At 41.2% G+C, this 16391-nt stretch overlaps 1 protein-coding gene across 5 annotated transcripts in view; it reads left to right on the forward strand.

The window, feature by feature from the left end:
- The first annotated feature begins 765 nt into the window (after positions 1-765).
- Positions 766-16391, forward strand: part of SCML2 (Scm polycomb group protein like 2) — a 71471-nt gene continuing 55845 nt past the window's right edge. For 2 of the 5 annotated variants that reach the window (XM_058829258.1, XM_058829261.1), the window contains exons 1-4: positions 786-855; positions 5430-5527; positions 8122-8178; positions 14122-14229. In XM_058829258.1, the coding sequence (XP_058685241.1) occupies positions 14208-14229 (22 nt within the window). In that variant the 5' untranslated portion in view covers positions 786-855; positions 5430-5527; positions 8122-8178; positions 14122-14207. Of the gene's footprint in view, positions 856-5429; positions 5528-8121; positions 8179-14121; positions 14230-16391 lie in introns of all 5 variants that reach the window. The other 3 variants (XM_058829260.1, XM_058829263.1, XM_058829259.1) reach the window with 2 other exon arrangements.

The following is a 16391-nucleotide window of genomic DNA, read 5'->3' on the forward strand; positions in this document are numbered from 1 at the left end:
TGAATTAAAACACCCAAAGCTTATAAAATCGGAATGCATCCTCCAAAAAAGCCAAGGAAGAGCTTTTCCTATCATACAGTCCTTACAAGCGCGGATGTCTGTAAAATAATTGTGTGATATTTCCCAAGTGGCTATGCACCGATTATAACGTGCGTTATTACCCGTTGTAAGTGGTTATACATAATTACACGCACGTACCGTGATCACTCGAGCACGTACAATGCAGGGCACTATTCACCACGTGTACCCTGGCGGTGCCGGCACCACGGCATCGGGGCGGCTGCAGCGCACGGCACCGCCTGCCTCAGGTGTCCCCTCAGAATCCCCTGCCATCGATCCCTCACGCCTTTTCCAGGCGTTCACTGCTCACAACGAAGTCTCCTACGCAAACACCTGCCAAGGGCTCATTTTTCCCCCTCACGAGGCGGTCCCGCTCCCCGGGCGCAGCAGCCCTTGCCAACCCTGACCTCCCGCCGCAGGTCCGGGTACAGCACGGGGATACTGACGGTGCGGGGGATGCCGGCGGGGCGCGGGAATGGCGGGGGTTGCGGGGATGGTGGCCGTGAGGAGATGGCGTGGGGTGCAGGGATGCCGGCCGTGAGGGGATGCAGGCGGGGCGCGGGGATGGCGGCCGTGAGGGGATGCCGGTGTCTCGGGATGCCCGCGGGTCGCGCAGCGCCGAGCGGAGCCGCCCCCGCCGCGGCGGGCGGAAGGGGGACGGCGGGGGGAGAGGCCCGGCGCCCCCGGTGCTGCTGCCGGGCATGCGCGGTGCCCCCGGAACATGGCGGCGGCGTGAGGCGGGCGGCGGCAGGAGCGGCTTGACAGGACGCCGCGGACTTGCATCCCGCCCGCCCGGTGAGTGGCGGCGGCGGCGTTTCCCGCTCCCCGCGGTGGCGGGCAGGGGGAGGGAGGAGCGGAGAGAGAAAGGGAGGCTAGGCGGAGGTCGCGCCCCCTCCTATGGCTCGCACCGCAACCTCTGCCCGCCGGGCGCCCCGGTCCTGCGTTCCCCTCCTCGGCAACACCACTGAGCTGGGGGCGGCATCGGGTCTGGCCGTGGTCCAGCGCCGCGCCCCTGTCTCTTGGCGCTGGCCGCTCCCCTCCTCTGCGGGCTGAACTCCCAGCACGGCGGGTCCCGCCGACCCCGCCCGCGGGGACCCGCGGGTGGCCGAGTACGAGCGCAGCTGCGAGGGTGAGAGGAGCGCGGCGGCTCTGCCTCCTGGCGCTAACAGCGTGCCTTTCTCTGTCCGGGGCTGGCCGCGACTCCCGGATAGCGGGAGCTCCGGTGAACAAGGGTGGCGCGGGAGGTCCCTGAGCCGCCGGTGCCTCCGGGACGAGCGGCGGAGCCGGCAGCATTTGACAGGAGCGCGGGCAGGACACGCCTCCCCTCGCCGGGGCGGCCCCGCTGCCTCCCCCGCGGCGGTGGCGGTGGCTCCCCGTCCTCCCGGCTGGGGCTGCTCCTGATCGTCCTTACCCGGCGACCCCCGAGGCTGGCGAGGTGCTGGGGAGCGGGCGTCGACCAGAAAAGCCGGATGCTTGTTAAAAATCGTTTTATTCGGAGCGCTCGCTTGTGCTGGGTAAGGGGGCTGCGGGTGCCGCTGGAAGACGGCGCGGTGCCAGACGTGGCCTGTTGTGGGGCACTTGTCGGGTTGCGATGCACTGCCGCACTGTTCCCGTTTTCTTTACAATTAAACTGCGTATGTGGCATATATTGATTGTCGACTTAAAGGGGGTGTCTTTCACGGAGAGTCATAATTTTGAATGGTCCAAAGAAAGTAATTCAAGTATGGAAAGTTCTGTTGCTGTGTTGCACGTCATTGTTATCTTTAGCTTCTAGGCTAACCTGCAAAACACATTGCAGTGCTGTGGAGTATATCAAGTTAAATTTTATGCTCAATTATTCTTTAGGAGTGAAGACATGCTTTAAGTGTTAATACGATTTAAAGTTGAAGTCTTTCCCTACAGTTATGTGCTGTTCCTCACTGATGTCTTAGACTATAAGAGATGGCAAAAAATAATTCTAAGACCTAAAAGGTTTAAGGAAAATGAGAAATGCTGATATATTAGTGATTTCCGGTAATGTAAACTTTGCTTGTGACTCATGCATCTCCCAACTAACGTGGACAAGGTGATTAAAACTTAAAAAGCGTAGACTTTGCAGGTGGGATAGTAGGTTTTCAGAGCATGCTGTGTCTAACTTGTAAACAGTTCTTCAAGTTTGACTGGTTATGAATTTTTTATAATGCAGAGTAAAAGTTAAACCTTTGGATTTTAAAATCATTCCTACCCCACCTTACTCTTTGGAAGTGGCAGCGCACAGCAGTTGGTGAGGCAGTCACTGCAGCACTGGAGCAGATGGGAGCAGTATTGCAGCAAGGCGTTCGCTGCGTTACACTTGGGTTTTGGGCTGTCACGTTAACGTTGTGGAGTAAATAGGGGAGTGAATGCATTGTGCTGTACCGGCTCTCCAGGGGCCACCATCAAGTGCTGCTCAGGCCACAGCAGCCCACAGCCCATGTGAGTGGCTGCACTTAGAGCGTGTCCACAGAAATTCCTTGTACAGCCAGGCTGCGCGTTGTGGGGCAGGGGGAGCCGATTTTCTCCCTTAGGGTACCATAAAATGTAAGTACTATTTAAGGATGGTATTTCTTGGACTGATGTAAAGAAAAAGTGCATTGGAGACACTTCTGTTAGTATTTTATTTATGGGAAGTCGCACAGTAATGCAAGTGGGAGGCTGCAGGAAACAGTGTATGGTGAAACTGAGGTTGAGACCGGGAAGTGTTTATATGGCTTTTAACTTTAACATGGTCTTGTCTTGAATATGAAAATAGAGTTTACTAATTTTGCTTGAAACTCAGTTGATGGAGTTGATGCTCTCTTTTTCTGTTTGGTGTAGTAGAAATAGCAATGTTTGCGTGATATCTTTCAGGTTGCTTGGTATTTTATGTTTTTGTAGTAAGGTTCAGATTCAGCAAAAACATGTGTTGGCTTTTCATGATGTGCTATAGTGAAAGTATAAACTACTTTCGCAACAATTAGGGGCCATGAAAATATGAGAACATAACATAACTAGATTGTTCTTAACATTCAGATACATATAAGTCTTGATATAGAAATTTTAGGAAACAAGCAACGGCAGTACTTTAAAATATTTTTCTTTTGACTTTGTTCCTACATTGATGCGGTTTTTTCCCCCCTTTGCTGTGACTGCCGTTGCTGTGACCAGATAGTGCTTGTAAGGCAGAGGCATTGTTTTCTGGAGTAGCTGCTCAAGTTTAAAAGAGGCATTTTGCTAGTGTGAAATTGGTAATACTGAGAAAGTATTGATTCCAGTACCTGTCTACAATTTGTGCTAAAATGCAGCTTTACTTTAGAGAATATGAAGAAACTCGAAGCAGACATATATAGCTGCTTCTGCCTGCTGTACATAGGTTTCTACTTTTGTTTTCTTGATATTCCAATGGACTATTGAGCTGTGAGCAAGTCCTGTTTACTCCCTTTACTGAGTAAATGTACGGGGACAAATGAAGTCCTCCTCAATTACCCACTGCTACTAAATAGTGTCAGTAACAGGAAACGACATTTGTCATTAACTGTTCAGGACACTGCGGCTGGCTTTCTTACTTGTCTGGGTACATCTATCTCAAACGGGGTGAGTGAAATACATAGCTATTCTTTTCATGTTTTAAACAAATCCTTAGAGATATTATTTCACAGTCTATTATGGTATTTTTAAAGTGTAAATATAGAACAAATTACAGGTAGGGAGCGGGACACTGCTTCAAGGAGTCTAGACAGGGGAGGTTGTTAACCAACTTTGTGAGCTCCACATCTGCAGGGCATTTAAAGTTCTGTTCGTTCCCATTTGAAAGAAATAGCCTTAGGCATCCAGCCTTAGTGCTGATTGCTTCTTTCAGAGATTAAAATCTTAAATGTAAAGGACTATACCGTTTGTATTTATTTTTTTTTTGTCTATTTGTGTAAGACATGCAACATAAATTGCCCAGAATGAGATTTTTCTAGCATGTGGGAAAAGCCAGAAAAGCCCATATAAAACTGTCAAGTGCAGTAGAGCAGTGCGTAAATAAGAAACAATGGAAATGTTAAATTTAAAGTTCCAGAACATTTGTTAACATTGTAATACAATTTGATGAACAATTGTTTTTTACTGTGATTTGTGCTTCTGGTATATGAGGGTGCTTTTCCTAGAAAATTTGTACATCTTTGGAGATTTCTTGTAAGGTCCAGTTGCTCTATAATTAAGTGTTAGGGAGCTTTAATATTAGTTATAGGCAGTTAAGTTTATTTTTGCATTGTAACGATGACTGACAATGTGTGTGTGAGCAGCTTATGGTGTCTATGTGGAGAGGCAATTAATTTGTTTGAGGTAAAGTCACTGAAAAGTGAGGCAGTTAAGTACTTAAGTGAAATGTAGGGGTTTTTAAGAGTATGTTTCTCTGAAAATACTATTTTTGTACCTTCGTGCACCTGCTGGCTGACTTGACGTGTGCGGGCAGAGAGGGCTGAGGGTGTGCACCCAGCCCCTGCTGCACTGCTGGCCACAGAGCAGCAATCCTGCCTCGCTCCTGGGAGCAGCAGGAGATGATTTGGTGAGTCACCTGCTCCAGGTGTGTTTCTGTAAACACACCACATTGCCTAAAACTTGTATTTGGTATCTGATCTCTTCAAGTAGCTTACCATCTTTTGGGATGGGAACGGTGGCTTCAGGTACCTGAGCCAACAGTGAGCAGGCTCCCCTTTTGTATGTGGCAAATCTATACACAAAGATTAACTGGTGCATAAATGGTGTTAATGACAGTCAGAGGTACTTTTATCTCATCCTTGTTAGTCTTTCTGCTTGGTCAACAAGGGTGTAGGTCTGGAGGAAAGTCAGGAGCTGCTTCATAACCATTCAGAAAGCAGCAGCTGTCTCTATCAGCCAAGTTATGACTTTTATTTATTTGGTCTTGCTCTTGTTTCTTTAACATACAATGGACATTTGGCATAAGTGCACACAACTAAACTGTTTGTAGTAGAGGGGATATAATGTGTTACACCCTTAGCACTGTGTGTCTGCAGGGATAAGCCGTGCATGTGCTCTTAGCAACTCTCTGCCCAAGATCCCTCTCAGGAAAAGTAACAGCTTTAGTTTCTATGTCTTTCAGATGGGACCAAAAAGTCATTATTTTCTTCTCTTGGAAGTATCCATTTCCTTCTCTAAATGAAGTATAGATTTCTTCTTTGTGATGTTAAGCTCTGTGTCTCTTTTATCTCAGCAGTCTTGTTTCAAGACTGATTCATAGTTCTGAACTTCAACTAAGGCACCTGCTTTATGGGTAGCGGTTGATCAGTTTGGATCCAAGCTGGCACTTAGTGTGCTTATTGTGGTTCTTATGCGTTCTCTCTTCTGTTTTTCTGAATTACTTGCAGAACCTAATATCAAAGTCTTTCTGAAATACTACACCTTTGGCAGAATTTTAGTGCTCTTTCATGTGTTTTAGCAGAGTGACAGCCTTTCTGCTTCACAGGTAAGATACTGTCTAAATATCTTATGTCCAAACTAATCCTAAAGTACATTTTCTTTATTGGTTCTGTAAGAATAATGCTATACCCAGTTTGTGCATGAGCATGACTGATTACTGATTTTTTTTTTTAAACACATAAGTGGTTTATATTCTTCTTATTTATATATTGTCATCTAAACCCAAGTAAAACATTGTGTTAAAGGTAGATGTGCTGTTTAGATAATTTAATTCTAGGCCTTCAACTTCATGAATCAGGTCAAATTCTATTTAAGATGCCAAGGGAATTCCGTCATTTTAATTTCCATCAATTTTCATAAAAGCAATGAACTTTGATGGAAATCAAAGTCAGTTGTCTTCTTAAGGTAATACGAGACTCCTTTTAGTGTAGGGCAAAGACAAGGTTGAGCCTTTCATCCTCTACCATACATTAGTTTAGGGAGCAGCTGAAGTTTATAAAACCTGTAAGAGAGTAGCACCATTTTAATGAGGTGCATACCTAAAATGAAGCATGTACCATTATTTATGTACTGTGTGGAATCTATCAGAGATTAATGCAGGCAGGTTCAGTGGAAGGAGTGCAGTTCTTGGGGCACTTAAAAAGCCCACTTAAAAAGGGCAGTTTGTAAAACTGAGTCTTGTTCATGGAGGAATGTGAAAGGGTATCAGAGCTGCTAAATTTGGTGGAACTCTTTATTGTCACAAACGTCTCTCAGGGGCTCAGAGATTAAAAGGGCTGCTGCATGTTTGATGGCACTTCCCCTACCAAATCTCTTGTATGTGTACCCTGCACTGGAGGGCTGTAAAGAAGCAGACAGTGGTTTTTTGGGAAGGTCAGATGATATTAACTGGTTTTGATCCCAAAATAAGTAGTGTTATGATTAGATGGAAAACTCTGAATATAGTATGTAATTATTTTTCAGCTTGTTGTAGGAAAATATAGTCTGAATATTCTCTAGTTCTCAATGGTTTAAGCACTGGGTGGAAGACAGAGGGGGGATTGCCTTCAGGAAGGGGATCTCCAGAAACAGCAGTAAGGGAGATACTCTGCCTCTGCTCGGGGCCAGAGCTACATACAGCCCATGACAGATATGCTGTCACGCCAAGGAAGAGGGAGGAGATTGCCCTGTTGCGGCTTGCTTCACCTCTGGGTTGTTTTCTTTTTAGTATAACTGGAAAGTTGTCATAGAAGATGGGGAGATACAGATTTGCTGCAAATTTTCCTGATGCTTTGTGTCCTTAGTCTTCTTCCGTTTTTGAAGAGTGAAGCAAATAGTACAGCAGAGTATTTGCAGCTGTCTAGTCCTTTGAGCACTTAGGAGTTGTAATGTCTTTTATGACCTGTTAGTGCTTTGTTAGCTGCAAAAATGTCTAGCAGCACTGAATGGTCCTTTGGAATGGCAGTTAATGTGATTCTTGGGGTTGTCCTGTCCAGGGACAGGAGTTGGACCTTGATGATCCTTGTGGGTCCATTCCAACTCACTACATTCTGTGATAGAATAATAATGTTTGTCCAAATAGATGGACAAATATTTTTAGTGGCATTTGCATCCCTTATGTAAGGGGACTTTTTGAGTTAGAGAAATAGCACAGCTATCAGCATCAGCAACAGGTGAGTTCAGTGCATGTGCCTGGAAGCTGCAAGCAGCTCTATGTTTTGGTTTTTTTTCCTGCAGAAACATTGTCTCAACAGGGGAGCTATCAGGAAATTACTTGAGGGTTGTTTAGTTCTGGTTGGTTTGGTTTTGCTCCTTGACTGTACGCCAGTACGTGGGATCAGTGTAGTTATTCCATTATATAAGCCATGGAGTGTCACAGCAGCAGAAGAACGAGTTGAGGAGAATTGTGTCTTTGTTAATATACCTTGGCAGGGAATCCCAGACAGGGACAATATGTTGTTTGGATTTTCAGGTGGGAGAAAGAAACAGGTATTTTATGCTCTGGAAGAGGATGATAGCAGAAATATGTTGCTGTTGGCGTTGAGTACAAGTGAGGGGAGACAAATATGTTGTTCTGAAGCTGGGGTGCTGACAGCAGTCGGATCCTGTGCAGAAATGTCCCAAGGCTGATCTCCATGCCTTCAGTGAAAAAAAAAAAATTGTGCATGCTATTTGACTTCTGTAGATTTCTTCATCAGACTAAAAGTATGTGTGTTTCTCTGGATACTCTGTTGTGAATAAAAAATCTGGACCTCAGGGATGAATTTGCTGGCTGTGTGCTGTGTGGCTAGAGCTCTGTTGGTTCATAACTGAACCAAGCTTTTACAGTCGTTTTCCAGTGTGAAGGCAATATACAAGGGAGGAAGCCAAAGTTGCCTAAAAGGGTGAAAAATCCCCTTTTTGCCATTGGGCCTCTCTTTGTCTTTTTCCCCCTTTTCTCTTTATGTATTACACTCTGTGACTGCTGCTGGTGTTGTTGCTTCTTGTCTGCTAAAGACAAGTGCAGAAAAGCTGTATAGGTGTCTTTAGTGTCTGGGCATCTCATGCTATATTTGCAACAGCAGTTTCTTTTCTCCCTTACCTGCTGTATTTACACTGTGCTCAAAGTAAGCTCAGTGCCTTGCAGAATGAATAATTTGAGCTCTTTCTTCCTGTGTCAAGGGAGGCTGAGCTGAAGACAGAGAAGATGTAGCTGAGTGTAGAGACAATTTCACGCAGGTATGTAGCTTTTAGTGCTAATTGTACAGATTGATTTATTTTTTTTCATAATTTAATTAGTTTGCTTTATGAAAAAAACTTGAGTTAGGTATTTGGACAAAGCCAGGTTGAATAATGATGATGAATGTTTTCAGGAAGAGTACTCAAGGCTTGAAGAGGGAAGTGGAAAACAGCACAGAGGTTTCAGTGTGCTGAATTCACCAAAATATTTAAACAAATTGTCAAAATCTTGTGCTACTGTAAATATGTACTAGCAAACTACTAAAACTGGCAGTTTTGTTTTAGATAGAAATATAAGGGTTTTTTTACCCTTTCATGTGGGAAGATTGGCATTTTAAGAATATTTAAAGCTGTTAATGGCCAGCCAGCCTCTTCGCTGAACTGCTGACTTCACACATACCATTTCCTTTTTCAGGTTTTTACAGCCCCACATCTTCTGACTTTTCAAGCGGGATGGGGAGGGAGGGAAGGAGGAGAAAAGCTTTTTCATTTTTTCTTGGTAGCCATAGAGCAGCTCTAAACTGCAATTTTAAAAATTACTGTAAATTTAGTAAATGTTAAATCTGCATGACATTAATTGCTTCTGTTGTGCATTAATACAAACTATGCTGTTTAATTTGGAGACCATGCTTCTCTGATATTCTCAGTTATAAGTATTATTTCTTGTTTCAGGATTTTTTGGGACAAATCTTTGGTCTAAACTTGTTACTGTTGCTTTTTAAAATATACATTGCCTTACTCTACTGAGTAACACACTTTATATGGTTTGAGAATTTAGAGAGAGTTTTACATTCTTGAAATGTATGACTTACTGTAATTACAGTTGCTCATATTCTAAAGCAGGTCATAAACTTACCTGGAGAGAGAGCAGAATATTTTCAGGCAATATTTTACTGCTGACAGCTTAAAAGTTTATGCTAATCACTTCATAAATAGTGAGCAGTACACCACTGGTGGCTTACTGAGCCGTTTTGCAAGTGCAGAGAATTCTTGCTTGATGTTAGAGTGAATGACATTACAAAAATATGTTTGTAAAGCACTAAGTACCCACTTGCTTTCTTTAACAACTTAAGAAATACTAAAGCGTAGTTGTTGTAATGATATGTATGGCTAGTTAATATTTGCTTCGATGGTTCGAAAGCCTATAAATTTGATTAAAGTCTGTCTGTCCTAGCTTTGCTTTTAGTGACTACAGGAGGTGTTCAAATATATCAGTTTATTAAAAGTTTAGCTGCAGGAAAATGTGGAAGTTTAATTTCCTTTCCTTGAAAGAATTGAACTTTTTTCTTTTTTTGAAATACAAAAATGTGAACTAAAAGGGATTCCAACTCAGATCAAATTTCTTGTCAGAACACTGACTGATTATGTGCATAAATGAAAAACTGATTTTTAATATTTTGGTTTAGAGTCATATATATGTAATGCTAAATAATACTGAGTTTATAAATACAAAACTTTTGTTACATTTTCTAAAGTTCTGATACATTTGCTTAATTTTTCTTCCTTTAGCCTTTGAGATCTTACTTTTCCATAAAGATGCCACAGTGTGTGCTGAGAGGTACACTGACTATCTCTATTACAAAAATAAGGAAGTATGCTGTTGTGTCTTCAAGTATACTAGATGAGTCTATATGCTGGGTAGTTTGCTGGAAATTATTTTTAAGTGTTGCAAATTTTATTTAATAAAATACTGTATATTATTTAAAATATCTTTTTAAGTTTTACTCTCATTTGCCTCTTTTCAGCCCCTTAAAGACTTTTAAAAATGGTATGAAGTAGGGTTTTTATTTAAGAAACAACAGATGAATAGATGATTAGGTTTAAGGAAAAGGTGTTCCAGATTCATTAAGGGTAGCTTTGAAGAAATGCAGTTCAGTCATACTTGTTTGGGAAGCGACTGGTGCCTGTAGGTACATGTTCCCCATGTGTGAAGTCTGGAGTGGGAACTATGGCTGCTGGACTGTGTGTCCATGGAGGAGGCTGCACAGGTCCTTTCCTTGAAGGGCTCTGCAGCACTGGCAGTGACAAACAGCAGGGAGAGGAGCAATGGGAGCATGGCCAGAAGTTGTAGCTGATGTCTCATGTGTTTCTAAACATAACAGCACATGAATGCTGGTGGTGAAAGCAAACCTAAGACTTGTACAAACGAAAAGATTGGCGGAGAGAAGTATTTCTTAGCTTACACTGTACCTATTTTCTGTCTATAACTGGTTTTGCTCTTCAAACTATGTATAATTCTTTTTCACCCTTGCATATGGAGTTTTAATCTTGAAGCATTTATAGATGAAAAAAGGGGCAAATGTAACTCCTGGTTCATATTAAGCCTGAAAAATGTCTGCCTTTATTTCAAACTAAAACTGAGAACTTCATCGGTGCTTCCAAGTGTCTGTTTTGTTAGATTCCTCCTCAGTGCAGTATGTCTGTGTAAAATAGCCTCAGTCCTTATCCAGCGGAGATTCCCCATTGATGACTGTCCCACCCATGAAGATGCCAATGGTGAAGTCTGAGTTACTGCATTTGTACCACTGGTAGGGTCAAAAAAGCTAATGGGCTTTAAAATTGCTGGCTCTTGTCCTGCCTTAGATGCAGAGTCATTGAGAAAAAAAACTTTAATCCTTTTTGTGCAGAATGAACCCTTAATATCCTTTTTGCTTAGGCTTCTTTAAAATGTTACATTTATCTCCATAGTTGTGTGTTTTTATGAGCAGGCATGCTGTCTAGATAAACTTGCACTGGGAAGCCCTAGATATGCATAAATTTATTTTTTTTTCAGGACATTTGGCTTATTTGAGTGCCTGACTAACAGTGAGAAGGATAATGCAGATGCATGGCAGGCAAAAGAGGGAGCTATTTTGACATTTTCTGTAGAATACTACCCTCTTTGAAATGCAGCAATGTGTGCCCTTTGAGTAATTCTTTCAAAATAGAAAGAGCAAAGTTAGGCAGGAAAAATGTTTTCAATCCTGTTTTCTGACACCTAGTATTATGTACTAGCAATGCAGAGAGAGTGAAGACTTAGGCTTGTCTACTAATATGATGCTTTCTGACAGAGGACTTGCACAGAGGCAGATGGCTAGAAGAAGTGATTTGGGGATTAACAATAAAAACTTCAGTAAGGAATTAAAGGCAGATAAATGCTTTTGATCTGACTTTTAAAAAAGTAATTCATGTGAGGGATGTTAATCAGAGACTAAAACTCAGTTTACAGAATGAATTGAGACATAAGTGATGTAAATAACACACTTCATCAGTGTGGATATCCTTTGAGTGCTCTTTGGATTGAAGACATATTGATGATTAATCCAATATTATCCTAGGTTTGTGGATTTTTTTTCCCCTTGCTTTTTCCTAAATTTGCAGCAAATGGTTTCTCACTGGATTCTGTACTGACAGTCTCTTTAAATACTTTGGTCATTTTCTGTCTGCAGCTGACAACCTCTGTGCTTATCTCAGTCTTTGTAACTTTGGTTTTCACTCTGCTGATTTGTGCACTCTAATGCCACTGCATTTCAGCCTTGCCATTGCATTTCTTCATTTGCTTATTTTTCCCTTAATTTCTAGAAGCTGCTTGATTAATTTCTTAACCATGTCTTTCTCATTCAGCTTGCTTGCCAAGACACACATACAAGAATGCCTTGAGATCTGTCTTTGCTATGTAATTTTGCCAGAATGTGCCCTGGAGGTGTATCCCCTGTGTCTGCTGGTGGTTTTCTTCTTTTCTGTGGGGGGTGTGCTATGGGTTGAGCCAAGCTGGGGACCGTGAGTGCGACATAAGGGACTCTGTCCTGATTAGCGAAGGACACAACTGCCTTGCTTAGGGTTTGCCACTTAAGTATGTGAGGTGATGGAAAATAGTTCCTAGATCTGCCCCTGCAGAAGAAGTTAAAATTTGTTTCAGGTTGACCCTGCCCCTGTTTTTGAGGTAGCTGGTTTTAATTTTGCTGAGGTTCAGCAACATGTAGTGGTTGTTAGAGGCTCAGAAATACCGTTCTTGAGTGTTGTCTGTGAAAAGCAGTACAATCTATGAGCTGATTTAATAGCAGCTTTAAATTGAATACTTAGGTGTAACTGAGTTCTAAGTAGCACCTCTTGGAAACAGTAATATATTGTGTTCCTGCAGTTGGGTTTGCCTCATTTCAAACAGCTCTTTCAGAACTTTCTGTTGTCTTATATTTTTAACAGGCTGGTGGGCATGCTGTAAAACAGCCTATCTGGTACAACACAAGCTAATGAAAAGCTGGAATCCTTTTTATGTTCTCACAGATGCTTCAGTTGTGCTAAACTTGATGACTATCACTGCAGGGTTGGAATCTTTATTACTGCACCAAGTGCAATCTGGTACTTGGAACAAAAAGATAAAAACCATTCGCTGTTCTAAAGTAATCTGTAAAAACAGTTACTTTGACTCTGCATCACCTTCCATGATTTATTTGCTTGCAGTGGAAAAGCTTTGAATTTTTGGGGGAGTCTGTGAAAGTATAAAGTATTTAAAATTTATTTGATGGCTTAAAAGGATTTCTATTCTTAATCCTGATGATCACTTATGCTATGAATGCTATTGTGTAGCAAAACCTGCTTATTTTATGGTAGTATTCAGTTTTATTTATAACTCCTTTCAAGTCTTAGTCTTGAGTCCTTGTAATAACTGTCCAGCATGTTCCCAGACAACACTCACATGAAATGAACTCATCAGTCACTGGCATTTTTTAAAAAAACCTTTTAATTAGCTTTAGCTGTGATCTTGCACTGTATGAAGTTTTCATCATGCAGTCCATCATCATAGTGTGCAAGTTTCTTGAAGTTTTAGTAAAGTATCACAGTTTCAGGAAAATACTCAGCTGTATGATACTTCTCTTTTTATATGTGATACATATGTGAATTTTAATTTTTTTTTTCGCATGTGAGTAGTAGAGTCAAGAAATTCCAAATAGCCTGCTTTCCAACTGTTACTTCTTTTATGTCACAATGGAAAGATGTAGCTTCTAAAAATGTTACCTTTGACAAAATCATTTGTGGCAAAAATATGCACATATTTTAATTTTAAAAACTTCAGGTTTTTGATGATGTCAGCTTTAAACCTCATGGAAGTTGCTTGAAAGGAAATTATCTAAGATCTTGAATGTATTTACCCATTATTACATGAAAAGTTAATGGAGAAGTATAATAAACTTGCTGGCTTTGTTGCTTCAGGGCTAAATGCTTGAAATTAGTTTGACTTGAACACAGTCAAAGTTCAAAATATTACATGCTGGAGAAGAAAATCACAGTAACACACACAAAAAAGAAAGTTTGTTTTTGCTGTTTTACACTAGTTTAACCAATCTGTCCCTTCCAGTTTCTAAACTCTACAAGAATGTGGCTCATTGCTTTTATCTGCAGTTAGCATTTCCTTAACAGTTCTGTGTGCTGTTACAAGTCTGTAACAAATCATAGGGCAGGGGTGTCAGTGAGCACTGGGCCCTTGTACAGGTTTTTTTTATATTAGTGTTTTGTTCCATCTTCAACTGTAGTTGTGCAAGATAATGTGTTTTACCCAAAGGTATTGAAGTTGATGGTTATTTAACTCTGTGCAAGTGAGGCAGGGTGAGTAGGTTATGTGTAAAGAGTCTTCCGTTTTTCGATAATGTTTCTTGGGGGGAGCAAAAAGGAATAAAGCACAGTTTATATCTTTCTTTGTTTTAGAAATCCACAGAAAATGCAAATAATTGGACAATGAACTGTCTAAAACAAGGAAATTAAAGTTTGCATTTGATACCTTTGGTACTTTTATTTAACTTTTGTTTTAACACTCCTCTCCTACAGATAGTTTGTTAAACACTTGCAATTTAAAACCAGCAAGATAATTATATACCCATACAAAAAAATCATCCTTTTCAAAAAAAGCAAACCCAAATGCCAACAACAACTTCTCCCCCCGTAACTTGTTGTATTACTGCTCCACAGGAAACTGTTGTGCTGAAAGGAAGAATTAACTGGTCTTTCAACTTCAGTCTTTTTATTGTGAGAGGGGAGATCACAGAAGTGTTACCATGAGGAGAACAGCAGCGAAAGGTAAGGCCTGGTAGCTTTAATCCAAGAGGAAAGAAAGTGGGTAACCTGCTAAATTCTCTTTTTGGGGCTGGTGGGATACAACATGACAATTTGCAATACTGTTAGATTAAGGAAGACAGTTTGTGATATCTGCTGAATACAGGTAAGTTCAAACTTCACATTGTTTTAAAACATATATGCTGAATTTGGCTGTCTTGGGTTCTACAAATTTCATGAGAAGAATTCTGTCTTGTGACAGTCTAGAAACCATTACTGCACTCTGAAATTGAGGAATGTGTCTAGATGTGCTGAAATGTATGGCTTTATTCTGGAGCTGCCTATAATTTAGCAGGATAATAACTAAGCAGTACAAAGAATCAGATTTTATCACAATGAATGGCATTAGCAACTGTCTGTTGAAGATAAAATTAATATTTTAAAAGAAATTCATCTGCAAGAGCATGGTGTACTGCAAAGGTTTAATTTCTGCTGTGTCATGTCTGCAGATGTTAATTGTGAGCTAAAATAGAGAGTGAGACTTAAGAAGAAACAAGAGTGTTCTGGCTGGTGAAACAAAAAAAATATGAAGAGCAAAAGATCTACTGTCTGAAACCATGTTGCTGCTGCAGATTAGTAGTCCTCCCCCAGAAAAGGCTACTAGCACTTTCGTACTTTCCTTGAGCTTTCCACCTTCAACCCAAGCTGCTTTATGGGCTTATGTGTTCCCTTGGTAAATAATTGTCTTTTGCTAGAATAGATTTTCTGTAATGGCAGGAGTCATCCGTTTTAATTGTTGCACCAAGAGTTTATGGAGGAAGTCTGTTCCCTTCTCTTGTAGGTTTTCTGCATGGCTGTTGTCTAAATATAGTCAAAGAGACTCCCTGTTCCAAGCAGATAAGAATCCTGCTAGGGAAGCACAAAAAGAAAGGAAAGGAGAAATTTCATAGTCACTCTGTCTGGATATCCTCAGCTGTGTGCACTGAGGCTTGGTGAAAGATAGCTAAAAGGTGTTCACAACCCTGTGTAGTAGGGGGTGAGAAGAAGGCCCCTTCCTGAGCAGTGGTAAGTCTTGGGCTTGTTTTAGTAAACTTCATTTGAGGGTGAGTAGCTGGGTTACTCATGGGAAGAGCAAAAGTTTTTGTCACCCAAAGGTATTTCACATACATCAGGAAAAGAGAAGGGGTTTGTTTGAGAAGAGCATTATCCTGTCATGTTTTGAACACCCAGAAGAGTTGAAGACTTCAAGGTGGCTAAGTGATAGCTGCAGAAGTCTGGAAAGCATGACTGTGAACTTCCCTTTCCCCACACTGGACAACGAGCAAATAACAAGTCTTAGAAGACAGCACATAGATGCCTTCCCATGTAGCACACCATTCTGGGATGAAAACTATTACTGTTGAAAGACATGATTCTTGCCATCACTTAGACAAAACAATCATCTAGCTTGCTGAAAAGTTAAGTCTTCTAGAAAGAGGTTGCAGAGTTTTAGTGTATCTTGGGCAAGAAACTGGAGTTCAGTACAGGAGCTTATAAGAGGAATTACACATTGATCACCAGGATTGTGTTTGTCCAGAGCTTTACCACTGACTTGTCTGGTTATTTTTTTTTATTTGGTATTCACAAGTCAGTCAGGATAGCTTTGTCCTTTTTTTTTTTTTTTCCCTTTGTCTCTAATTTCTTAAGTGATAGATGTGGTTGCTCTTGCCTGTCTTCTGTTGAGTAATCTTATCAGCAAGGTTCTGTGGTTAAAGATAGGGTGGGAGTAATGTAAACACACAGATCAGTATGATTGAATCAGTAAGCAGAAAGCACTATGTTAAATAATCCTACTCTAATCTTGGCTTATATCTAAAGCTTTAGCTTATGAAGTGCACTCTAGAAAAGAAATAGTTGGTGAACAATAGAATATGTTGCTTTTAACATTTCAGTATATGCTATACTCTAATCTTGCTACCCTAGAAGAAAGAAATCTTTCATAGGGTATTTAGCCTGTACGTGGTATAGGCTAAATATATACATAGCAAATATATAAATGCTGTGTACTTACCTGTATTACTTTATTTTCAAAACTTTTTTTCTGAAAATGATATCCTGGTCTTCATTTTTTTTTTAAAGAGCTGGGTAGCATTTGATTAAATCCATTTGATTAGGCAGAATTTCATTCTGAGTCTGGTTTTGGCAAA

This window comes from Poecile atricapillus, chromosome 1 (assembly GCF_030490865.1).
Source record: "Poecile atricapillus isolate bPoeAtr1 chromosome 1, bPoeAtr1.hap1, whole genome shotgun sequence".
In the NCBI taxonomy this organism is placed as follows: Eukaryota; Metazoa; Chordata; class Aves; order Passeriformes; family Paridae; genus Poecile; species Poecile atricapillus.